The 25511-nt window shown below is 45.1% G+C and overlaps 2 protein-coding genes across 4 annotated transcripts; one reads left to right on the top strand and one right to left on the bottom strand.

Moving 5' to 3' along the window:
* Nucleotides 1-1241: 1241 nt before the first annotated feature.
* Nucleotides 1242-16146, top strand: Becn1 (beclin 1). 2 transcript variants are annotated; one of them, XM_038327196.2, is made up of 12 exons: nucleotides 1242-1377; nucleotides 1672-1800; nucleotides 5328-5395; nucleotides 8868-8926; nucleotides 9558-9648; nucleotides 9753-9889; nucleotides 10010-10204; nucleotides 11009-11155; nucleotides 12920-13069; nucleotides 13802-13862; nucleotides 14374-14516; nucleotides 15282-16146. In XM_038327196.2, exons 2-12 carry the CDS (start codon nucleotides 1674-1676, stop codon nucleotides 15448-15450), a joined length of 1347 nt encoding a protein of 448 aa, XP_038183124.1. In that variant the 5' UTR covers nucleotides 1242-1377; nucleotides 1672-1673; the 3' UTR covers nucleotides 15451-16146. The 2 variants fall into 2 exon arrangements, with proteins under 2 accessions (XP_038183124.1, XP_038183122.1); XM_038327194.2 differs by having other exon boundaries at nucleotides 1259-1397.
* Nucleotides 15546-25483, bottom strand: Cntd1 (cyclin N-terminal domain containing 1). Of its 2 annotated transcripts, XM_038327198.1 has the most exons (7): nucleotides 25074-25483; nucleotides 20704-20779; nucleotides 20327-20495; nucleotides 19275-19437; nucleotides 18266-18410; nucleotides 17364-17460; nucleotides 15546-16879 (listed from the first exon to the last, which is right to left on the bottom strand). In XM_038327198.1, the coding sequence occupies exons 1-7, from the start codon at nucleotides 25240-25242 to the stop codon at nucleotides 16712-16714; spliced, it is 987 nt and encodes a 328-aa protein (XP_038183126.1). In that variant the 5' UTR covers nucleotides 25243-25483; the 3' UTR covers nucleotides 15546-16711. The 2 variants fall into 2 exon arrangements, with proteins under 2 accessions (XP_038183126.1, XP_038183125.1); XM_038327197.1 differs by having other exon boundaries at nucleotides 16766-17460.
* Between the last annotated feature and the right edge of the window lie 28 nt (nucleotides 25484-25511).

A 25511-nucleotide genomic window follows, 5' to 3' on the forward strand; every position in this document is an offset into this window, starting at 1 on the left:
AGTTATCCTACAATTTACTTAAACAACCCCATTCTTTTTTAAAATATTTTTTTAAAGAAAAAAGAAGCTGAGACTTGTCTCAGTGACTAAAAGGGCATAGTGGTTTTCCAAAGAAAACCATCTGAGTTCATCTTCCCAGTACTGGGCAGCTCTCAATTCCTGTAACCCCAGCTCCTGGGGAGTCACACCCTCTTCTGGTCTCCCTTCACATCTGCATTTTTTCACTATTATTTTTGTTGATTTTTGTTTTGTTTTGTTTTTGGGACCAGTTTCTCTGTGTAGCCCTGGCTGTCCTGGAACTCACTCAGTGGACCAGGCTGGCCTTGAACTCACAGAGGTCCACCTGCCTCTGCTTCCTGAATGCTGGGATGGGATGAAAGGCGTGTGACAAATGTCTGGCCCCACATGACTGTTTTGAAACACCATTTTTATCACATACTAAATGTGTTTGTATCCTTAGTGTATTTTTCAACTCTGTTCTGGTTCATTGACCCATTTATTACTGCATCAACACAAAAACATGAGTATATCTGTCTCTGTTGGGTGGGAGGGTATGATTGGCTTTACCAGTGAGCCACATCTCAGTTCCCCCAAATGATTTAGCTTTATAATTTTATAAGACTTACCCAAATCTGGAAGTGTTGAACATTTCCTAATTAATAATTATTTAGACGGGCGGTAGTGGCACATGCCTTTCATACCAACACTCGGGAGGCAGAAGCAGGCGGATCTTTATGAGTTCGAAGCCAGCCTGGTCTACAGAGCTAGTTCCAGACAGCAAGGGTTGTTACACAGAGAAACCCTGTCTCGAAAAACAAAAGAAAACAAACAAACAAAAAAAACTTGTATGATCTCCAAAAACAGGATGCCCAATCCTTTACCACTATCACCTTTTAAATTTACATTTTCAGTTTTTTGTATACATACATGCATATATACACACACAAACAATAAAATTTACCAGCCCGCCAAACGCACTCCCTCAGAGGTGTTTGAAAGACAGCTTGAATCTCCAAAAAAGACACTTTCAAAACTGACACCAAAGGAGTAATGGAAGTGGATCCACTTGGAATTAACACATCTAAATCTCTAGGACCTTCTCAATCAGAAGCGAGCAGGGGTGGCTTCAGCACACCTGCCGGCGCACGCTGCGCTTCCCCTTTCAGCTTCTAGATGGCGCCCCGAGCCGGGTAAGCAGGGATCTGGACTAGGGGTCCTTGCGTCAGCAGCCGTCAAGACGTCACGTCTGGTCCCGGGCGGAAGTCTTCAGCTAGCCGACCGGGAAGTAGCTGAAGACCGGGCGATGGGAACTCTGGAGGTCTCGCTCTGGGGCGGACCCGAGGCCACCGTGCCCCCTCGGTAGAACGAGCCTGGGAGGTGGGCTCTGGGGTCCTGAGGTGAAGAGCGTCGGGGCCTGAAATGAAAACTTAGAAAGAAGCCTGGGAACCCTGACAGCCACTTTAATGGCCCCTTTCCCCGCCCGGGAGTCCCTACTGCTTTAGGCTGGCTCTGCCCCGGAAGCAGGTTCTGTTGGTGTCATCCTACTCCCAGAGGGAAAAGCACCGACCGGGATTTTCCTCTTCACCTCCTCCGCCAGGGCAGAGGGTAGCCTCGGGCTCGAGGTTCAAGGGCGCCTATTCTTCTTAACGCGTTTCCTCTTCGCTGCTGCAGGCATGGAGGGGTCGAAGGCGTCCAGCAGCACGATGCAGGTGAGCTTCGTGTGCCAGCGCTGCAGCCAGCCTCTGAAACTGGACACGAGCTTCAAGATCCTGGACCGGGTCACCATCCAGGAACTTACAGGTCAGCGGGACCGGTGGAAAGCGGGTGGTCAAGAGTGTGGGAAATGGGCAACTTTAGAGACATTGGTCTTGTGGTGGCAGTCTCTGGTTTTCGGTTTCCTCATCAGGGGTCTAGAGTTCTGACACTGTCTCCAGAGTAGAGACATATCCACATATACCAAACAGAATTTCTTGAGGACGTACAGCTACCGGATGCAGTCCATTTATTGTTTCATTTAGTCCCTGTAACAGTCCCCGTGGAAACCAGGCATGGTGACTCACATCCCATAATTGCAGCACTCAGGGGGACTGAAGCAGGAGCTGCCTCAAGTTCCAGGCAAGCTTGGGCTACAGAATGAGACCCTGTTTCCAAAAATAAGAACAGAGAAGGGCCATGGTCGCATCCTTTTACATGTGAAGAATGGAGGTTAGAGAGGTTACGTGATTTGGACTTCTCTGAGGTCCACCTCAGTGTAGTCTCCAAACCTGAAGAAGTGAGCGAGGTGAACAGGGAATTTAAACAGGCTCACAGACCTGGCAGTAGGTGCTGTGTTCCTCTATTTTTCTTCATTATTGCTGTTATTTATGTGTATAGGTGTTTTGCTTACATGTCTCTCTCTACCACATGAATGCCTGATACCTGAAGAGAACAGAAGAGGGTGTTGAATCCCCAAACTGGAGTTCTGGTGGTTGTGAGCAGCCTGTGGGTGTTGGGAATCGAACCCAGATTCTCTGCAAGAGCAACAAGTGCTCTAAACTGCTTAAATGATCTGTCCAACCTGTTTCTTCTATTTAAAAACATTTTATTTTGTCTCACTGTGTAGCCAGTGACTGGCCTTAGACTCATAGAGATTGTCCTGCCGTGCCCCCTGTATTGTGGGGTTAAACACATGCACCCCCACACCAGGCTTATTTTTCTCATTTTTAAAGGTAAATTGTTGTGCATTGAACGTATAAAAAAAGGTAAAGACAGGGCCCACCCTTCATCTTCCCAGTGTTGGAGTAAAGGCATGTGTTACCATGTCTTACATATTTTTTAACTTTTTAAAATTCTGATGTATTTGTGGGGTACCACTTGATGTTTGACTACACGTTTGATATTCAAGTCAGGGTTTCCTTGAGGTAAAAATGTTCCTAATCTTCCCTTCTGACCTTTTGAGGCTGTGCGGTGATTATTGCTACCCACAGTCACACTGCACAGTGGAACTCGGAACCTGTTTCTCCTCTCTACCTGGCCCGTTGGCCTTTACCCATCTCCCATCACCTGCAGCCCCTGATAACCACCACTTTGCTCTCGGTGTAAATGAGATGAACCACGTATGAATGAGCTCATTCAGTACTTGCTTTTCTGTGCCTGGAGAATTTCGTTGAATGTTTGTCTTAAATAACAGGAGTTTATGCTTTAAGGAAAAAGACTGAGTAGACTTCCTTTGTATGTATATTAGCCATGTCTTTGTTGTTGCTGTTTTGTCTTTGAGATGCAGTCTTACTATATAACCCAGGCTGGATTTAAGCACATGATTGATTTTCTCAGCCTCCAAAAGACTAGGATTATAGCCATGTACTACTGTACCTGACTCTTCTGCTCTCTCCCGATGCCTGGGTTTGAGAATCGGGCTTTACTCGTGCTAGACAAGTGTCCTGCCACTTGTCCCCAGCTCTGCATCCGTGATACGTGGATACAGACAGGTTACAGCTTCCCAGGAAGTTATCTTATCCCTTCCGGTTATGCTAACTTTTGGGATGGAAAAGCTTAAAATACAGGATGGTAGGGATGGTATAGTGGTTAAGAGAACTTACTGGTCTTCCAGAGGACCTGAGTTCAGTTCCCACATCAGGTCACTCACAACTGCCTGTAACTCCAGTTCCAAGTGATCTGACAGTCTCTTCCTGTCCACAGTCACTACACTAACGTGCACAACCCCACACTCAAACGTATACTCACATGTACACATATATAAACCCCATACTCACACATACACACACACTTTTTTTTTCCCGTGACAGGGTTTCTCTGTAGCTTTGGACCTGTCCTAGAATTTGCTCTGTAGACCAGGCTGGTCTTGAACTCACAGAGATCTGTCTGCCTCTGCCTCCCAAGTTCTAGGATTAAAGATGTGTGCCACCACCACCTGACCTTATTTTTTAAGTTGTTCTAATTTTTAAAAAGGTTTTAAATATATAATTAATTCCTACATGCTCATCACCTAGTTTGAACAGTTACCTACACTTGTTCAATCGAGTTTGGTCTGTTGACCTATCCATCCTCTGGACCTTGAAATACCTTGAAGTAAATTCCTAAGACATGAAGACTGTAGCTCTTTCTGTATGACTCTTCAGGTCATGACACCCTTGTGCTTTTAGAATTCTAACATTCTCATAATAGGCGGGGAAGAAAAGAGGTTTTTCTTTGTGTAAAGAATTAAAAAAATAATTTAATCCCAGCACTCGGGAGGCAGAGGCAGGGGGATCTCTGTGACTTTGAGGCCAGCCTGGTCTACAAGAGCTAGTTCCAGGACAGGCTCCAAAACCGCAGAGAACCCTGTCTTGAAAAACCAAATAAATAAATAAATAAATAATAAATAAATAAATGGCCATTGTGGTGGCACAATATTTAATCTCAGCATTCAAGAGACAGGTGGGGCTGGAGAGATGGCTCAGAGGTTAAGAGCACTGGCTGCTCTTCCAGAGGACCTGAGTTCAATTCCCAGGAACCACATGGTGATTCACACCACCTGTAATGAGAACTCTTCTGGCCTGTAGGCATAAAGGCAGGCAGAATGTTGTATACATAATAAAGAATTAAAAAAGAGAGAGGCAAGTGTATCTGAGTTCAAGGCCACTCTGGTCTATCTACATAGTTCCAACTTTGGGGGGCTAGGAATCAAACCCAGGTCCTCTGCAAGAAACAACAAGTGCTCTAAACTTTTTTGTTATTGTTTTTTGTTTGTTTCAAGACAGGGTTTCGGGGCTGGAGAGATGGCTCAGAGGTTAAGAGCACTGCCTGCTCTTCCAAAAGTCCTGAGTTCAATTCCCAGCAACCACATGGTGGCTCACAACCATTTGTAATGGGGTCTGGTGCCCTCTTCTGGCCTGCAGGTATACACACAGACAGAATATTGTATACATAATTAATAAATAAATATTAAAAAAAAAAAAGACAGGGTTTCTCTGTAGCTTTGGTGCCTGTCCTGGAGCTAGCTCTTGTAGACCAGGCTGACCTCGAACTCACAGAGATCCACCTATCTCTGCCTCCCGGAGTGCTGGAATTAAAGGCGTGCGCCACCACCGCCCTATTTTCTTCTGCTTTTCTAAAAGCTTTTTTTTTTTTTAAAAGACAGAGCCTTGCTATGTAGCCATTCACTGGCCTCAAACTCATAAGAGGTTGTCCTGTCTCTGCCTCCTGAGTTAAACAGTGAGACCCTATCTAGAGAGAGATTATGGTACGGTTGGGCTGGTAATGAGACTATTTCAGGTTCTTTCCCATGCTTTGGGAAGCTCTCCTGATTTGATAAGACTGTTCTGACTGAGGATTTTCCTTACCCTTAGCTCCATTACTTACCACGGCCCAGGCGAAACCAGGAGAGACCCAGGAGGAAGAGGCTCACTCAGGAGAGGTAAAAAAACAAAAAGCACCCTCTCCCCGTCCTCCTCACAGTCTGCTAAATGGGAGACTGACGTGAAAACACCAGAGTACAGACTGGATCTTTGCAGAATATTTGGTGCCCCAGACTTAGAGGGCTAATAATAGAGAGTGGTTAATAACAGTATTCCAGCCAGATACAGTGTTACCCACCTGTAATCCACTTGGGAGGCTGAGGCCCTGAAGGTCACAAATTTGAGGCCAGCCTGGGCTACATGATGAATTCCAGACCAGCCTGTAATACATGTATTAAAAACAAAACAAAACAATAATAGGGGCTGGGGATGTAGTTCCATTAGTAGAGAGCTTACCTACTGTGCATAAGGGATGTAGTTTCCTTAGTAGAGAGCTTGCCTACTGTGCACAAGGGATGTAGTTCCGTTAGTAGAGAGCTTACCTACTGTGCACAAGGGATGTAGTTTCCTTAGTAGAGAGCTTGCCTACTGTGTACAAGGGATGTAGTTCCGTTAGTAGAGAGCTTGCCTACTGTGCACAGAGCCCTGGCTTTGAGCCCTAGCATCACATTAACCTGGGCATGGAGGCAGGAGGATCACAAGTTCAAGGTCATTTTTTATGTTTATAGCAGGTTTGATGTCAGCCCAGTATACAGAAAGAAACCTGTAAGTTAAGTTAAGGAGTTAAGGACTGGGGTTATAGCTCTGGGTTGTGCAAGGTCCTGGATTCAATCCCAGCACTGCAGACAAAGAAAAAGGAAAGTTGCTCATGGTCAGTCCACTGTGAATCACGGGAGGTACTAGAGTGTACCCCAAGGCACAGGGTTACTGAATAAGGCATCCATTTAAAAATAGAATTATAGCCAGGCAGTGGTGGCACACTAAGGAGGCAGAGGCAGGTAGATCTCTGGGCATCCAGCCTGCTCTCTAGAGCCAGTTCCAGGACAGCCAGGGCTACACAAAGAAATTCTGGAAAAACAAAAACCAAAAAATAATTAACAACAAAAATTAAAAAGGGAAAAAGGAATTATAAGGCCATAGAGATGGTTCAGTGCCACTCATCCTGTCACCCGTTTGTGTGTGCGCTTGTACACACACACACACACACACACACCAATACGTCAATAAATATTTTTAAAATGCGTTTTAAAATGTGATTATAGACCAGCATAGTGGTTAATGCTTGCAATTCTAGGTACTTGGAAGGCTGAAGCAGAAAGATTGTTGTAAGTTTCCAGCCATCCTGGGCTCAGCCTAACAATCTTAAGTTCAAACCCTCGATCCCACACAGGGGAAAGACACCTGGCTCCTGCAAGTTGCCCTTTGTACTACGGCATGAGCATGCACCTACACATAAATAAATAATGTAATTTTTTTTTTTTTTTTTTTTTTTTTTTTTGGTTTTTCGAGACAGGGTTTCTCTGTGGCTTTGGAGCCTGTCCTGGAACTAGCTCTTGTAGACCAGGCTGGTCTCGAACTCACAGAGATCCGCCTGCCTCTGCCTCCCGAGTGCTGGGATTAAAGGCGTGCGCCACCGCCGCCCAGCTGTAATTTTTAAAGGTAAATAACTAAGACCAGAGGTGGGATAACCTGTGTGTCCGGGTGGCTCCAGGGCATTCTTGGTTCATATTTTTTATTCTCTATTGTTATCGTCTCCATTCCTCTCCATTCACAAACACATCTCATTTTGACAAAGGGTGGTATATTTACCATAGACATAACAGATTAGCAGTGTTAGAATATATGTCATTTTTTAATTTTAATGCTGTCAATGATAAAGCTGGGGGTGTAGTTCAGTGATAGATCCCTTGCTTTGCATGGGCAAGTGCCCGGGGTCACTCTCCAGCAGCACTGCACAGTGATGATAAAGTAGTAATAATAGTAATAATAGAGATGGTTTTTATTACTAAAGATGTATGTTGTAAGTTGCTTTTCTTTTGCAGGGAACAGATCATTGTAGAAGTTATTTGGGAGAGGGATCCTAGCGGACTCTAGTAGGAAGCAGAGAAGGGAGATGGGAAAGGGAAGGAAGCCAGGATGGAGGCATAGTCGAGCTCCAGGGGGTCCTTGGAGCTCCATTCTGTGCAGCAGCACCTGTTAGAGGGCGTTGGCTTCACTCTTGAGAGTTAAATAAGGGAATATTTATCCACCTGGCTGTCTGTCATCTGGAAAGCAAACCTTACATGGATTGAGGGCCGTTAATTCTAGCCACATGCTCTGCAGGCAGTCTAGAATGCAGGGGCCAGAGAAAACCTGCAAAGAAGCAAAGGAGGCAGACAGGACAGCTGAAGCCAGTGATACTATAAAATGTTGAACATAGAGGAACTGCTATATAAAAGTTGACAATAGGCATACAGTTCTGTTAGGCAGGCCTACTGCTTGGTTTTTTGTTTTGTTTTTGGGGTTTTTTTTTAATATTTATTTATTATGTATACAATATTCTGTCTGTGTGTATGCCTGCAGGCCAGAAGAGGGCACCAGACCTCACTACAGATGGTTGTGAGCCACCATGTGGTTGCTGGGAATTGAACTCAGGAACTTTGGAAGAGCAGGCAATGACTGCGCTTAACCACTGAGTCATCTCTCCAGCCCTTGTTTTGTTTTTCAAGACAGAGTTTTTCTGTGTAGCTTTGGAGCCTGTCCTGAAACTCACTCTTTAGACCAGGCTGGTCTCAAACACAGAGATTCACCTGCCTCTGTCTCCTGAGTGCTGGGATTAAAAGCATGACCACCACCGCCTGGCACGCCACTTTATTTTTTTGGGACAGGCTTTAGCCTGGTCCTGATCCTTGGGCTTACAGATTAGGCAGGCTGGCTGCTTAGATCCAGGAGGGTAGAAAGATCTCCCAGTTCTGCAATTACAGGTGCATGCCACCCTGTTCACACTTTATTTTTTTTCTGGGTTTTATTTTGTGTGTGTGTGTGGGGGGGGGAGTGTTGTTGGTTTTGTTTTATTTGCTTTTCAGAAACTGGGTCTCTGTATTATCCTGGCTCTTGTGCTATGCAGACAAGGCAGGCCTTAAACTCACAGAGCCCTGCCTCTCTCTACCTCCCAGAGTATTGAGATCAAAGGCATGTGCCTCCCTGCCCCATTTGTTTGTTTAACTGTGGGGATCTGAACTTGGTCCCTCTTCCTTGAATAGAAAGAATGGTATTTACTTAGCCATCTCCCAGCCCAGACCCTACCCACTTCTTAAGTTGTTCTGGTTTATCAAGTTTTGTGGTTAGCTATCTAGGCTAAAGTCAAATAGTTCTTGGGCTTTAGGGGAAATAGATTTCCCCAAAGTTGCCAGAATTCTAATGCCCTTTTATTTATTTATTTTCCTCGAGACAGGGTTTCTCTGTAGCTTTTGGAGCCTATCCTGGAACTAGCTCTTGTAGACCAGGCTGGCCTCGAACTCAGAGATCAGCCTGCCTCTGCCTCCCGAGTGCTGGGATTAAAGGTGTGCATCACCACCGCCCGGCTCTAATGCACTCTTATTTCTTTCTCAGGAGCCATTTATTGAAACTCGCCAGGATGGTGTCTCTCGAAGATTCATCCCCCCTGCCAGGTGCTTACTATTCCTCAGTCCCCTGTTTCTTGCCAACGGCCAAGGGAATTTTAATTAAACCTGGGAATTAGGAATTGGGACCAGGTGATGTAGATGAATTATCATCTAGCCTTTTAGGAAAGATATGTTCCCTTACACATTACCCATCACCTTTCAGCACTGATTTCTTCTTTTTTCCTCTGTAGCCATTCCCACAGTGAGAAGGGTTAGTGCCTCTGATGTTGAAGAAGCGAGGGATGTGAGGGAGTGATTGAGATGGGTTCTGGAGGAGGTTTTAGTGCTGCTTGTTAGATGTTTAGGTTCTCAGTTCTCATCAGTGTAGCAGGGAAAAGTTGCTGTCAAAAAGTGTAATATTAAAAAAATGGTCTTTCTTGATCCTCCCTGCTTTTTCCTATAAACATACATATCCATTTTTGATTGCCCCCTTTCTCCTTAGTCCACCTGGGGTAACTTCCTGCTGAGTAGTGCCCCTGTGAAGGACCAGCATGGCCTTCTCTTGGGAGATAGGTATCCTTGGGAGGTCCAGTCGGGCTAGGAGTGGGTATTACCCTTGAGGCCCCTCAGCCAGTGCTTAGGTGGAGGAGGCCTCTCTGCTCCCTCATGTGGCCCATGGGTGGGGGGCTATCTGCAGGATGATGTCTACCGAAAGTGCTAATAGCTTCACTCTGATCGGGGAGGCGTCTGATGGTGGCACCATGGAGAATCTCAGCCGCAGACTCAAGGCAAGTGGGCCTCACTCCACTGTCAAGGACTGTGTGTGGTTGTCCCAGGGATTGACTGGGCAGACAGCCTAGAAGAGGCCCTACCCTGACTCTCCTGTCTCCAGGTCACTGGAGACCTTTTTGACATCATGTCGGGTCAGACAGACGTGGATCACCCCCTGTGTGAGGAATGCACAGATACTCTCCTCGACCAGCTTGACACCCAGCTCAATGTCACGGAGACTGAGTGTCAGAACTACAAGTAAGCACCTCCAGGGCCAGGGTGCGCCGGGAGACTGCTCGGCCCATAGGACTCCGGTGCTGGTCCTCGGGCACGTGGGACAACGGGTGTCCTCTAGTCAATAGACCGTGTTCTTGGCAGACGCTGTTTGGAGATCCTCGAGCAAATGAATGAGGATGACAGCGAACAGCTACAGAAGGAGCTGAAGGAGCTGGCCCTGGAGGAGGAGAGGCTGATCCAGGAGCTGGAAGATGTGGAGAAAAACCGCAAGGTAGTGGCAGAAAACCTAGAGAAGGTCCAGGCTGAGGCGGAGAGACTGGATCAGGAGGAAGCTCAGTGAGTGCTCGCCCTGCTCTTCTACCTTCCTGTCTCTAATACCAGGCCAGGGAGTGGTTTCTGGCTGAAGATGTCCGATTAGGTCAGCTGTCAGTCAGTGCCGTGTCTGCCTGTTGTTTCTGGGCTTGTTTCCCGGAGAGTGTCTGGGGCCGTAGACGAAGACTTTGACATAATAAGTGAAGAAAGGATGTTTTAGCTTAAGTAGGGTGATGGCACCAGGGTTCTGAAAACATCACTCGTGGGCCAGCTAACTGGTCCAGTGGGCTAAAGCACTTTCTGTCAAGCCTGAGACCCACATGGTGGAAGGAGAGAATAAAAGCCTGCCCACACACAAATAAAAAATATAATGAGAGACCCATTATTTTTGTTTGAGACAGGGTTTCTCTGTTTAACAGCCTCAATTGTCCTGGAAATCATTCTGAGATCAGGCTGGCCTCAAACTCCGAGATCCGCCTGCCTCTGCCTCCTGAGTGCCGGGATTAAAGGTGTGCACCATCACGCCTGGCTAAGAGACCCATTCTTAATTATTTTACTTCTGACAAAAACAAAAAAATACAGAAATGTTTTTGTCATGGTTCACAAGAATCCTTTTTTTTCCATCTATATTTTTAAATATGGGCATCTGGAATTTGAGGTGTTTTTATGCCTTGTAGGCAAAACATTCCTCTGAGAGGAATCAGTGGCAAATGGAGATTTCTGTAATAAGCTGTAACTCTACCACTAGAGTAAGTCCTTGAGAAGAACGGTGAGAAAGAGACAACAGCCTCCATGGTCAGCCCTTAGGGTCCCCTTGGCTGCTCGCAGGTACCAGCGGGAATACAGTGAGTTTAAAAGACAGCAGCTGGAGCTGGATGATGAGCTGAAGAGTGTAGAGAACCAGATGCGGTATGCCCAGATGCAGCTGGACAAACTGAAGAAAACCAACGTCTTCAATGCCACCTTCCATATCTGGTAATGAGGGCTGCGGGGTTGGGGGAGGCACATCTGGGAAGCATTTATATTTGTCAGCCACATACCAGGGTGAACACCTCCCCAGAGAAGAGGTGCTGGAGGTCCTCTTCACCTAAGCCAGCTTTATGTGATTCCTTGTAATAGGATAGCTATAATGTGGGGTGCATGTACACACACACGAATGCACACAGGTAGGATTCTAGAGTGGTTAGTTGGTCAGTGGTGGTTGACAACTTTAATCCCAACACTCAGGAGGCAGAGGCAGGCAGAGCTCTGAGTTTGAGGCCAGGTTGGTGGTCTACAGAGTGAGTTCCAGGACCGCCAAGGCTACACAGAGAAACTCTCTCAGAAAAAGTGAAACAAAAACCAACAGGAATGTAGTGGTGTCTGTCCACCAAATCCTGTTGCCTGGTGCAGCTTTAAAAATTTTTGTATTATGTTCATCTGTGTGGGTGCTTGCCGTCATATGTTATTGCACCACATGCATGCCTAGTGCCCACAGAGGCCAGATGAGGCTGTCGAGCCCTTGAGATTGGAGTAACAGAAAGTTGTGAACTGCAATGTGGGTGTTGGGAATCAAATCTGGGTCTTGTGGAAGAGCAGCCAGTGGTCCTAACAGCTGAGCCATCTCTCCAGCCCTGGTACTGATTTATTAACCCCAGGCTCATTTGTGTATTTATTACTGATTTAATAACTATTGAGTATCTGATGTGTGGAAAGCACTGTGCTAGACACCAGGAGAGTCCCAGCAAGAAATGTACAGGATACCAGCTACTCATTACCTTCAAGGAATGCATAAATAGCAGGCTGGTGTCACACAGTGTGATAGTGTGCCAAGGGTTCTGTGAAAACATGAAATGAAAGGGACCTTCCCACTTTGAGGAAGCTGCATGGAAAATTTCACCAAGAGAAGGCTGATATGGCTGAGGGGTGAAATAGATGTCTACAGAGGAGGAGTTATTCTAGCAAAGAGAACATGTGTGCAAAGAAACAGGAGCAAGGGAATGGCAAGTTCAAAGAACTAAAAGTCTTATTATGACTGAAGATCGAGTGTAAAGGGGCAAATGACCAGATGTGAAACTGGGGAATTACCATTATTAAGGCATTTGGAGTTGATCCCAAAGGCAGAGGGAATTACTGAAGCATCTCAGACAGGGAAGTGGCATAAGCACATCTGCATCTGTGGATGGTAGCTTTACTTACAGGGTGAGAAATAATCTGGGAAGGAGGTGTTGCTGGGACTCTTAACTGGAAAAGAATAGCAGCCTTGAGATGGAGGGAAAGTAGACAGATTTAAGACAAGTGGGAGGGGGCTAGAGAGATGGCTCAGCAGCAGTTAAGAGCACTTGTTGCTCTTGCAGAGAACTTGTTCACTTTCCAGCACCACATGGTGGTTGTTAATCATCCATAACCCCAGCTCCAGGGAATCCAACAGGCATGCATTGGTACAAATTCACACATGCAGGCAAAACATTCATACACATAAAGTAAATAAATCTAATAGAGAGAGAGGTAGGAGGCAGACTCAGTGGAGCCTGGAGGGTTTGTTTGGCTTTGATATTTGTGTTGTTATTTTGTTGGGGGAGGAGCATAAGAGTGTTCAGTGACTCTCGGTTCTGCTTGGACATCCAAACAGCAGGGGGAAAGATGCATTAGGTTTGGGGCAGCCAAAAGAAGTGTATGCTAGGTTCTGGGTGAAAGTGAGAAACCTCAAACGTTTTATAATCTCTATTTCCCCCTGACCCCCTCTGCCCTTCTCTGTAGGCACAGTGGACAATTTGGCACAATCAATAACTTCAGACTAGGTCGTTTGCCCAGTGTTCCTGTGGAATGGAATGAAATCAATGCTGCTTGGGGCCAGACAGTATTGCTGCTGCATGCCCTAGCCAATAAGATGGGTCTGAAATTTCAGAGGTGAGAACATGCCGCTCTCCACGGCACCTTGGGCAAGGCATGTCTGTGATGTCGTCTGTCTATACCACATGGTACTGCTTCACTATGGCCAGAACTCTTGCTGCCAACAGACAGAAGGGCCTGTGCCCTGCTTTCCCTTCATCACAGGGCTCTTGCTGTGATGTCATAGAGCAGTATCATCAAACTGCATGACTCCAGCAGTGGTCCCAAAAGTCACCAGAACTTAATTTTTCCCTAATGAAGTTTCAGTGTTTGTTTTTAAAAACCTACCAGGGTGTCCAGCCTTTTGATACTATGACATGATATTGTTGTCTACAGATGTGTTGAGTGTTATTCATGTCCTGGGAACAAGGGCAACCCACAGGCCTCAAGTTATACATACCTTCTAAAGCAAAATACCAGGCACAGTGTTGAACACCTGTAATCTCAGTACTAGGGGAGTTGAGGCAGGAGGATCAAAAGTTCAAGGTCAACCTGGCCCACATAGGGAGATCCTGTCATTTAAAGACAAAACAAAGACAAAATATACATGAGTTGATGAATACCCCGATAAATAATAGATGAAATCTTTTTAGTTAAGTCTTTAAACATGGACTCTAGAGGGAGGTGGAAGTAGGTGGGAATAATAAATAAAGTCCTTGGGTAAGATGCAGATTGAAAATTACTGGGTTGCAACTTTGCCATAATCACCATAGGAGAAATCCTGTAGCCATCTCTCTGTCTCCACTTTAGGTACCGACTTGTTCCCTATGGAAATCACTCATATCTGGAGTCTCTGACAGACAAATCTAAGGTACTCTGGGAGCTAGAGCTCTTGTTTATTCTAACAAAGTGGGTACATTTGGGGGCTAGGGATGTAGCTTAGAGATAGGGCACTTGCCTAAAGTATACAAGACCTTGTGCTTAAAAAAAAAGTTTAGTTTCTATACCTGCTGACATTTTTCAGTTTCTTTCTCAGACTATCTCATAAGGAGCCAACATCTTGTTCAGACTTAGCTCTTTGGGGTTGGTGGAAAAAATTCAGATTTTTACAGCCTGTTGAGAAAGGGTCTGGACAGATCAGAGGAGTGCATGCACTTGGGGACTTGGGGGTGGGAATATACTGAAGTTCAGTGCATTTCCAGTGGTAGGGGAGCTGCTGGGAGTTGCTGTTTGCCCAGGACTGTTGGAGTGGTTGAGGGTTATAGAAGACATCGGTCAGTTATATATAATACATGTTCTGGTGGGCATAGAGAAAGCTCGGGTGATTGGAGTGCAGGGGATGACTGGGGACATGCCCATAGCCAGTTCTCCTTCTTGGGCAGGAGTTGCCGTTATACTGTTCTGGGGGATTGCGGTTTTTCTGGGACAACAAGTTTGACCATGCAATGGTAGCTTTTCTGGACTGTGTGCAGCAGTTCAAAGAAGAGGTGGAGAAAGGCGAGACACGATTTTGTCTTCCATACAGGTGAGAGTTTGCCCTTTATCCTCTGCGGGCTCAGTGAACTTGTAGCAGGGACGAAACTGAATTAAAGGGTGGTGAATGGAACCAGGTCCTAAAAATGGCAAGAAGGAAAACAGTGCAGTCACAGGATGCTGATGGGCAAGGACTCACTTGATATTGAGCAGAACAGAGTGCGACCACCTGGTCCCTGGAGTAAAGAATACTGTTGTAGGTGGTAGTGGGATTTTCTTGGCACAGGGATCAAGTTTGTAGCCTTATTTCAGAAAGGCTTTTCCTGCAGCCTTTGGGAGTATACAAGAGTGCTTCTCTTAGTGTAGTAGTCCAGCATAGAGACTAGTTCAAGAGACTGAGTTTGAGAGCCAAGTAAGATGGGCACGCCTGTAATTCCAGCACTCAGGAGGCTGAGGCAGGAAGAATGTGTGGTTTTAAAGGTCGGTCTGTGCTTCATAGTGAGAGAAGGAGTAAATACAAACTGAGTTCAGGGATGCCTAGGCGGACAGCGAGGAGTACAGTAGCCTTCACTCCTCCTGCTCCAGACTGGTCATGTGTTTGGGTGTGTCCTGCCCTTGTACTCTGCGATGACAATGAGGCTCTTGTGACAGCCTTTTATTTTAGGGTTTCAAGCAAATCCAAAATACACACTAGCTGTTTGCCAAGCGCTGCTAGATAAATGACGGGAATAGTCTCGTGGTCAAATCCCTGCCCATTTGCCTGAACTGACTTAACTTGGATCTGTTTCTTAATGAGCTCTGCTTTGTCTATCTGCAGGATGGATGTGGAGAAAGGCAAGATAGAAGACACTGGAGGCAGTGGCGGCTCCTATTCCATCAAAACCCAGTTTAACTCTGAGGAGCAGTGGACAAAAGCGCTCAAGTTCATGCTGACGAATCTTAAGTGGGGTCTTGCTTGGGTGTCCTCACAATTCTATAACAAGTGACTTACTCCTTGGGGGTTGTTCGCCTTTAAGGTTTTACATTTGGTTTGGTTTGGAAAGATGCTTTAAATTAAATCTGGGTAATATTAAACCACATGTTTACAATACCAAAAGAGACAAAAGCCACTTTATTTTAAAATATCATGTGACAGTTTCCAGAGCTACAAGATGCCGTGGATAGCAAACAGCCATTGCCATAGTTTGACTCAATCCCATGCTTCCCTTTTGCCATTCCCTTGAAAACAACTAATTGACATTCACTTTGTTTTTTTAAGTTAGTTGATTGACACTGATGTGTTTTCACTGGATTTTATCTCTCTCGACTTCCTGCACTTATAATATGAAATAGGAACGTTTTGAGATGATATTAGTGGTACACATTTGGATGAGGTGGGAAAGGACACCAGGTCGGATGCCGGAAGTCTAACTCTTTCCTCACGCAGTTCTAGTATTAAATGCCTACTCTACTGTCTGTTAGGATTACAAAATGCTGTTTGGTACTGTTTGAGACATGGAAAGATTTAATTATTTGTAATAAAGGATTTGCTATGGTCTATTAATTACCAAGAGATGTGACGGTAAGTTTTTCTTTAAAATTGAGTATTTTATATTCTGGAAGAATTGAGTTCCAGTCAGTTTTGTAGAAATTCTGTTGAAAAATGTTTTAGTTTAAAAAAATAAAATGAAATGAAATAGTAACCAGACTTGATGGTATTTAATCCAGAACTCAGGAGGCAGAGGCAAGTGGATCTCTGAATTCCAGCCCAGCTTGGTGTGTATAGTGAGTTCTAAGACAGCCACATCCAAATAGTGAGATTCTATCTTTAAAAAAAAAAAAAGAAGAAGAAAGGAAGGACGGAAGGATGGACAGACGAACAGTTGTAGGGGAGCAAGAGAAGAAGGCTACTTCTGAGATACTCAGCCAAGGCCATCCAAAAGTCTGTTTTAAAACCCTGGGTAATACTTATATATCTGGTGTTCTCCGATAATCAGATTAAATTAGGAAAACTTAAATGTCTTGTCAAACAAAAATGAACCAATTTCATAACTAACTCTCCAATTCTTTGATGTTTTTAGCCTGCTATGAACATACAAGGATGTGTTTGTCCACCATAACTGTCTCTAATGTAGGAAAAAAGTGCCTGAAATTGGAATACAAAATACTGTCCAAAGGAAACTTGGAACTTTTGTACCCTGAGAATGGAAGTAAACAAAGAGAAGGAGAATACAGTGACAGAAGGCTGTGTCTGGGGTTTAGCCAGCCTCATGTGTTAGAGGAAGCAGCAGTCCTCAGAGCTCTGGCTGCCTTGTGGGGAACAGGCTGCTGTTGCCCAGGAGTGTGTGTTCCCACGCTGTGAGTCAGGATTGCATAAGAGAACTCAGCAATGCTTTCCGAAGCGATGCCAGTGATGCTCTGCAAATGCCCTACAACCTTCAGGAAGACAGAGTAACTTCTTACTACTAAAAAGCCTCAGCACATTGTAGTGCACAACACTCTTATGCACACACTAACAGATTCTTGCTTGAGATAGTCTCCCAAGCCTAACAAGCTTTTTATTTTTCTGAACACAAAATTAAATCCAGATTCCTATGTTTGCTGATGGCCAAGTGTCATTGCCCTGATAGTGTTAATGTGAACTCTTTCTCTAGTTAGCTGTTTCCCTCTGTTAAAAACAGAACAATGGGGTCATAATTATAAAGGAGTTGGACAAACTGAACTTGGGTGTCTCCAATTCATAAAGAAAATGGAGACACTTCCATCCTACTCTGGTTTTCCAACCCTCCCTTCTTGACTGTTTATCCAGTTCCTGGGTCCTGGCACTTCTCTTCTGCAGACTGTCCTCTGTGTTCCTTAACCGACAAGGAATGCTCTCTATTAAATTCTGATCATACTGGGCCTGCTCAGTGGTGCATACCTGGCTCCAGCATTCATGGTTTTGGATGAAAGCACTTGCTGCAATGATTCCAACTGCCAACAGCATGAAGTCTTCCTTCACAGAGATAAACTTCTCCCTGAATAATTAAAACCATATTAATTTTGGAGCTGATTCTAAATGCTAGGGTCATAGAACTTCAACTATGCATTGTTCATGTTGATCGTCTTGCACTTTAGACACAGAAAGAAGCCATCGTCAGGTAATAGCTTACCTGTCGTCATTCCCCAGCTCAATTGGGGTTAAAACACACGTGTCTTGAGTGTGACAGGCCTTTATTCCATCTCCCTAACAATTGTAATTGTGAGGGTTAGGTCAGTCTGACTGTACAGTAATCAAAGTCACTTTTGTCCAAGTTAGAGTCATGTGACAGGCTTCCCCCCTTCAAGTGACTATAAAAGCAATCCAGCACTCTCAAGTTTTAACTAATGGCAAAGGAAGAACTAGAAAAGAATGTTAAGCCGGGCGATGGTGGCGCATGCCTTTAATCCCAGCACTCGGGAGGCAGAGGCAGGCGGATCTCTGTGAGTTCAAGACCAGCCTGGTCTACAGAGCTAAGCTAGTTCCAGGACAGGCTCCAAAGCCACAGAGAAACCCTGTCTCGAAAAACCAAAAAAAAAAAAAAAAAGGAAAGAATGCTAATTGAAGTAATTTTCATTTAATAGTAAAAACCATGAGTTTTCCCGATTTGGTTCAGTAATCAGCAAGTGAGCCACATAACAGAAGTCAGAACCAATTATCCTGTGTTGTTTCTCAGTGTTGGGTATTGAATTTACTAGGCAAGTAGTCTACCACCAAGCTCCAAACTCCAAACACCTCATATTCATAGATCTGTCATCTACTAGGCAACCCCAGAAGGAGCCTATTCTAGAAAAGTTTCTTACCCTTGCAGCTGACTGGGCGTAGAATTCTCAATTGAAGCCCTCAACAGGCTCTCATAGATGGGTTCATGCAGAAGATAGACCAGGTCAAGGAGGGTCAGGCAAGTTGCATGTAGTTGTGTGGCTGGGACCGAGCAGCCATTGTACCCTACACGGAACACAGGCATGAAAGACAGCGTCAAGCTGTGCTCTCCAGTCGCAGTCTTAGGTCAGCTGTTTCTGTTGCTAGTGTGCTTCCTGATACACGCTACCATGGAAGATCTGTTAGCAGAGGGTCAGTTTTCTTTTATTTGAGACAGGGTCTCACTGTGTAGCCTTAACTGGCTTGGAACTCTGTGTGGACCAGGTTGGCCTCAAACTTAGAGATCCATCTGCCTCTGCCTCCCAACTGTTGGTATTAAAGCTATATGTCTGGCCAGAACGTTCATTTTAAAGGACAGATCTCCATCAGTGATGAATATATCCAATTACAGTACAGTTGTTCTGTCTTATGCTTCTCCATAAACCCAGCTCTTGGATCCCGCAATAAGAAAGTGTCTAATGAGCCCAGCATAATGGTGCACACCTTTAATCCCAGCATTTGGGAAACCAGCCTGGGTCTATAAAGAGTTCCAAGACAGCCATGGCTGTTACACAAAGAAACCCTGTCCCCAAAAAATAAAGTGCCTAATGAACGCAAATGAGGTGCTGAGACCTCTGAGCTACCTTGCCTGACGAGTACTGGGAGACTTTATATCATTCAGAAGCACGCAGGCTTCCTACTGCTCCTCATTGGTAGGGTGTGACTCCTGTTCCCAAATCCCTGGGCACATTTTTTTGTTTTGTTTTTTGTTTTTCGAGACAGGGTTTCACTGTAGTTTTGGAGCCTGTCCTGGAACTAGCTCTTGTAGACCAGCTGGCCTCGAACGCACAGAGATCCCCCTGCCTCTGCCTCCTGAGTGCCCGGCTTGTTTTTGTTTTGTCTTGTATGGCAGTCTCCAGTGCACATTTCCTGAAACATTTAATAAAGTACCTAGAACTTCAAGGAGCATCTCCACATATGCCAAAGGAGTGGGCAGATTTATCTGGAAGTTCAGGGACTTCAAGACATCAAGCTCTGACTCCAGTAGTTCTTCTTTGGTACACATATAACCAAGAGCCTGGAGGAAGTTCAGGACTGTAACGTTGCTGACTATCTGAGAAAGAAAGAAAAAAGGCAGAGGAGAGATAGCAGGATGCAGGCCATAAGCCCTAGCAGTCCACAGAGCACTGCAAGTCCACACAAGTCTTCTCTCTTGGTAATCCCACTAAGTTATGCAAGCAGGATTACTTGCAGTTAAACCCAAGTTCTCCCTTCTGGTCATTACACATGCTGGATTTCCCCTACCTTCTGCCTGTTCCTTTCTCCCTGCCTGCCCTAATTTTGTTTAGATTTTCTTTGTAGCTACTATCTCCCACCTACCAATTTCAATAATTCATTTTCTCTGAATAAACTTCTATGACTCCCCAAGCTGATGAAGTTCCTTTCCTAGCCCTGTTACACTAACAGACCACCTTTTCACCTTGTTTACCCCCATGCCTTTTCCCATTGGGTAAGGGACTCCTTGAGAGCACAGACAATAAATATTTTTTACTGTGGTAGCCATGGTATCTACTGAAACATCTAGCCATAGAAAAAACTCAATATTTGCTGGACGAGTGGTATTTTACTGTACAGGCACTGGATATAACGTAGAAACATTTTATCTTTAGGTGTAATCATTTGCCTTTAATGCTGATAGGCATGTTGGTAATTCAGGTACCTTATGTAAACTGTCCTTAAGTCCAAGGGGAGGAAAGGTGACCTGTATGAATGATGGCATCTGTCCAGCAATTATACTTTGGGAACAGAACTTCAGGCTGTTTAATAACTGCCTCTGTGTAACTGTGTGTGTATTCAGGCGGTGTGCTTAGGAAGCATAATTACACTCTGGAATTTCCACATGAGTAGTGTCACCTAGCTTAGGAGTGGGTTTCTCACAGCCGCCTTCAATGAGCTGCTTTCTTTCTAATACTCAGGTGCCCACGAGCAACCCCCCTCCTTACTTTGTAGTGGAAAGACAGTTTGCTGGCCAGCTGAACACATGACACCAAGCGGAGGATAAACTTGTTGAAAAGCTGCTCTTTCAGAGCCCTCCAGTTCTGCAATTCGGTCTTAGTTCTCGGCTGGATTGTGGCTTGCTGACAGATGTTCTCTGCCTGCTTCACCATAAACCTGTAAAGGAAGAAAAGGATGGAGAGAAACTTTCAGTCACACCAACTAAAGGGACTTTGTGCTGTGGACATGCTCCACTGATCAGGTAACGAATTTGCAAGTGAAAGAAGGGTGCAAAGCCAGCGGCTCAGTAAGGGCGAACGGCTAGTGCTGTGTGCACCGCCATTCTGAGGGGCACTAGCACAATGGCCTTCTGCACAGGCTTTACCTTTCTAGGATTTCTACAGCCTGGTAGCTCACAGATTTCTCCAGACACCATTGTTCAGACAGGAGAAAAACAAACTCTGCCAAAACAGGAAAGAACAGCTTAATTCACAAGATGCAAGCCAAGCCACTCTGTGAACTCTTGGCATTGTATAAAAGCGCTGATGAAGCTGAGAGAAGAGGGTCAGGAGGTGAGAAAGATGAGACAGGAGCAACCAAAGCTGAGCTCAGTTTCCTCTGCTGCCAATAGGCAGATCAGAGGCATGGAAAGGAGACCAACTCGGTGCCAAAGTCAAGGGTTTACCAAGCTCCCTCCGCGACCCTTGAGCAGTCCTGTGCGTCTCAGCTGTTAAAGGTTTGGTCAGTTACACACAAACACACCAGCTGGCCTAGTTGGTCTCTACCTCATGCTGGGAACCTCTAGCTTCATGGAAGGTTCTTGGATGTATAAAAAACCCTAACCCATATATTCTGTTTTCAGTGAATGTTGGCAGGAACAGAAAGGTCCCTCCTGGAGCTTCAACAGTCTTTATGACACTATTTGTTTAGTAACCACCCTCTGCAGAACTCCCATTGCTTTACAAACACAATTCACCTTGCAGCTGGCCACCGCCTCTCCACCGCCAGCTTGTTGTGTAAATCTCTATTGTTACTGTGCAGTGACTTGTTTGGAAGAAACATCCCCTAACTCAGAGAACACAGCCCAAGTCAGAAGGAAAGAATCATTGAGAGGGTTGGGAGGGTTAGGTACTTTGGCAAGATTTTATCCTGCTTCTGTTTCCCTTTGAAAGAACAGACTCATATAAAATTCTATTTAGCTGGCAATATCATTTGAGGGCAGAAACGAGGGTAAATGTCAGTTCTCGGTAAAGAGAACTACAGACCCAAGAACCTTTATCATTGATAAGCAAAGAATTACAGAGGGGGATCCTTTACCTCAGCCTGTATGCGCATAATCATACTGTCACATGTCTGTCGAGAAAATCTGACTTTCTTAGACGAAAAACAACGTATCAGGCATGATGGCAAATGCCAGTTAATTTCAGCAGGTGGAGGCAGGAGGTCGGAGTTCAAGGATATCTCCACTTAGCAAATTGAATGCCAGACTGGGCTACAAGAGACCCAGTCTCAAAAATATGTTTTAAACCTATTAAAAAAAAAAGTCAAACTATCGCAAGACAGTTTAGCAATATACTTAACTTACAAACAGATTTATACACAAAGCTTTGTTACAAAGACCACAGCCAGGCTAACAATCTCCGTGGAGAAGAGAACTGAACATGCCTATATGTTACTGGCCAGACCTTTGTCCTTTTATTCTTGGACCTTGGGCTTTATTTCCTAGCAGACCTTTGCGTTTGTTTTGGATTTGTTAGGACTTATTCAGGGAGTCGTTTCTGGTTTTTTATTTTAGGTCCTCACGGGAAGTGAGTTTGGGTTAGGCGGAGTAACTATGGTCACACCTGCACTTGTCTTCACCTCCTAACGAGCATGCTCAGATGGAGCGCTACACGCAAGGCCTTTCAGCCTCCGCCCCGCCATCTCATCAGGGCTGATTTCTTCTTTTTTTTTTTTTTTTTTTTTTTTTTTTTTTTTTTTTTTCTTTTTTTGGTTTTTCGAGACAGGGTTTCTCTGCAGCTTTTTTAGAGCCTGTCCTGGAACTAGCTCTTGTAGACCAGGCTGGCCTCGAACTCACAGAGATCCGCCTGCCTCTGCCTCCCGAGTGCTGGGATTAAAGGCGTGCGCCACCACCGCCCAGCTAGGGCTGATTTCTTCAATGCCCAACTTCCTCGCCTGCTCCTTCCACTTCATCATTCGCTCCCTGAAGTTTCTACGATTTCCCTTCTGCTTTTCCCAATCGGCTAAAATAATTACACCAAAGTTAGCAAACTTTGCAAACTGTCCTCTTCCGACCTTCATTTCCGCTGACGCCCTGGAAGCACCTGAGGCAGCTGACCCTTCCCAACCCTCCTGTTGGCTTCAAAAATGTTGGTTCTGTGCTTCTCTCCCCAACTATTGTTGGTTGGTAGGGTTTATTATTTTACTTTTTAAAAGATTTTTAAAAATTGTGTGCATGTGAGTGCAGTGTTTTCGGTGGCCATAAGTTGTTGGAGTCCCTGGAGCTGAAGTTAGGGGCTGTTGTGAGCTGTCTCATGTATGTGGTAGGGGATTGAATTTGGGTGCTCTGGAAGAGCAGCATAAGCCCTCAACTACTAAACCTTCTCTAAGTCTCTATTTTATGTGTGTGTGTGTGTGTGTGTGAGATTGAGTATGTATGTGCACTATGTTCATGCCAAGCATCTGCAGAGATCAAAAGTAAAGGTTGCGTCCCCTGGAACTGGAGTTACAGGTGGTTTTGGACTGCCATGTGGGTGCTGGAAACCAAACCTGGGTCCTCTGGAAAAACAGCTTAACTGCTGAGCCATCTTTCCAGGCCCTTGGTTTGGTTTTTGAGATGGGCATTGGTGCATCTTAGGCTAGACTAACCTGGGACTCACTATGTAGTTCACTCTAGCCTAGAATTTGCAATTCTCCTGCCTCAGCTTCCTGAGTCCTGGGATTACTGCATGAGCCACTTACTACATGCAGCTCATTGTATTGTTGACGCTCCCCTGTTCCAATTCCCTGAGCACAAAATGTTTCCCAAGGAACTGTTCTTGGTCTGCTTCTCTTCTCTCCTTGGAGTATCATGAAAATAATTTAAAAACCTTGATTTCTAGTTCTGACCTTTCTAAACCATCTGCTATTAACCTTCCTCTGGATGTTCTTCAAATATCTTAAACTCAGTAGATTCAAATCAAAACAATTTCCCCCTAAAACAAAAGTCACATTTCCTTATTTCTGTAATTTGTGTGTGTGTGGATGTGGTCCTCTCAGTGACTCTACTATGCTCCCAGTCTCTGGTTCAACCCTTTGACAGTCATTTTTACCTTCTTTATTTCTTAAATGAAAATTGGGCTTTCTAGATTTTGCCTCGAGATACTATAAATCCATTCTTGGCACTGCTCTGTTAACCCTCTGACTACACACGGGCTCCTCTAGCCCACCTCCTCCAGTCAGGTCCAGCCTTTTTACACACAAAAGCGTTTGACCAAGGCAAAAATTACAGCCACACTGCTTCCTTGTTTAAATTCCAGTGTCTTCATGCTAGAAAAATGCTTAGCTTTTTTTTTTTTTTTTTGAGACAGGGTTTCTCTGTAGCTTTGGATCCTGTCCTGGAACTAGCTCTTGTAGACCAGGCTGACTTTGAACTCACAGAGGTCCGCCTGCCTCTGCCTCCAGAGTACTGGGATTAAAGGCGGCGCCATCATTGCCTGGCAATGGCTTAGCTTTTACAAGCACTGACTGCTCTTCCAGAAGATTTGAGTTCAATTCCTAGCACCCACATCAGGTGGCTCACAACTGCCTATAATTCCAGTTTCAGAGAATCTGGCACCTTCTTCTGGCTTTTTCTAGCACCAGGAATACACATGGTGCATATACATGCTTGCTGGCAAAACACCCATACACATATAATAAATTAAATAAGAAATAACAAATTTTAGTAACTTTCTCATTTTTCTGCTAAACCAAGTATAAAGTCCTCCCCCTGGACATTCAAATTGCTACTCAGAATATCTCCAGACTACTTTCCTGGTCTTAATTTCTATGCTTTTCCACATGCTCTGCCCAACCTGGGCTGCAACTGGACCCTCCACTCCTGCCTTCCAAAGCTCTATTCATGGCATCCTGTTCTGGTAGAGATGAGATTCCCTTTATCTTCAAACAAAATGTCACCATTCCCTCAAGGTGTACCTCAAAAGTCACAAGCCGTGGGCCACAGCTTACCACTCCTTTAAATGTACTCTCTCTGTCAATTATTCTAACCATACTTGTACCTACTTGTTTGTATATTTAATATCCCCACCCAAAGTACATAGTTTGAGAGCAATGACTACATTATTGTTTCATCTTTCTCGCCCAGGCAATGTCAATAATAAACACTCTAAGCATATTTACGAAAGAAAGAGTAAAACTCTGCATGGTGCCATACGCCTTTAAATCTCACCACTTGGGAGCCAGAGGTAGGCGTATCTCTGTGAGTTCGAGGCCAGCCGGGCTATGAAGAGTTCTAGGCCAGGACTCTACAGTAAAACCTTGTCTCAAAAAAAAAAAAAAAAAAAAAAAAAAAAAAAGCGAAAAAGACGGGGCGGGGTGAGAGTAGGGGGTGCGGGAATGAAGGGGAAGGGTGCTGCTGGTAAGCCTTGTCTTCATCACTTACAACCTCCATGGCCTAGCATAAAAAGAGTACTAACAAAATATATTTGAAGTGAACAGCAGAGGTCAGTGCTCCCAGGACTCCCATAAACCCGACTCCCCACTCTGCATCCACACCCACGATCCGGCTCTCCCTGAAGCTGCCCATCCGTCCCGCAGCCTCCTTCACGGCTTGCTCATTCTGCTGGGCCAAGTGAAGCAGCGCGTTTTCGATGGTCTCTGTGGCAACCGCTCCAAACTGTAAGTCACTGGAATTAGCTAGTCTGGGCCTCAAGGGTCCTTCCATATTCAGAAGCCTTTCGGAGCCCTAGGACAGTTCACGAGATCCATAAACTGGCTTCCTTAGTTTATTTCCAGAATCTTCTGCCACACCTTGGGGTCTTCCTTCCCTTCCAATATGTCTGCCCTGGCCTCGAATCTGAGGAAAACGTAATTCCTACCACAGCCTCGAACCGTCATTAGCTTTTCGCGCCCCAACTGCCACGGAGCGCTCAGCCAATCAGAAAACACAACCGCTTCTCGCCTTTCCTGCCCCTCCTCCAGAGCGGAGAGACC

The sequence above is a fragment of the Arvicola amphibius genome, chromosome 4 (assembly GCF_903992535.2).
Source record: "Arvicola amphibius chromosome 4, mArvAmp1.2, whole genome shotgun sequence".
Lineage (NCBI taxonomy): Eukaryota > Metazoa > Chordata > Mammalia > Rodentia > Cricetidae > Arvicola > Arvicola amphibius.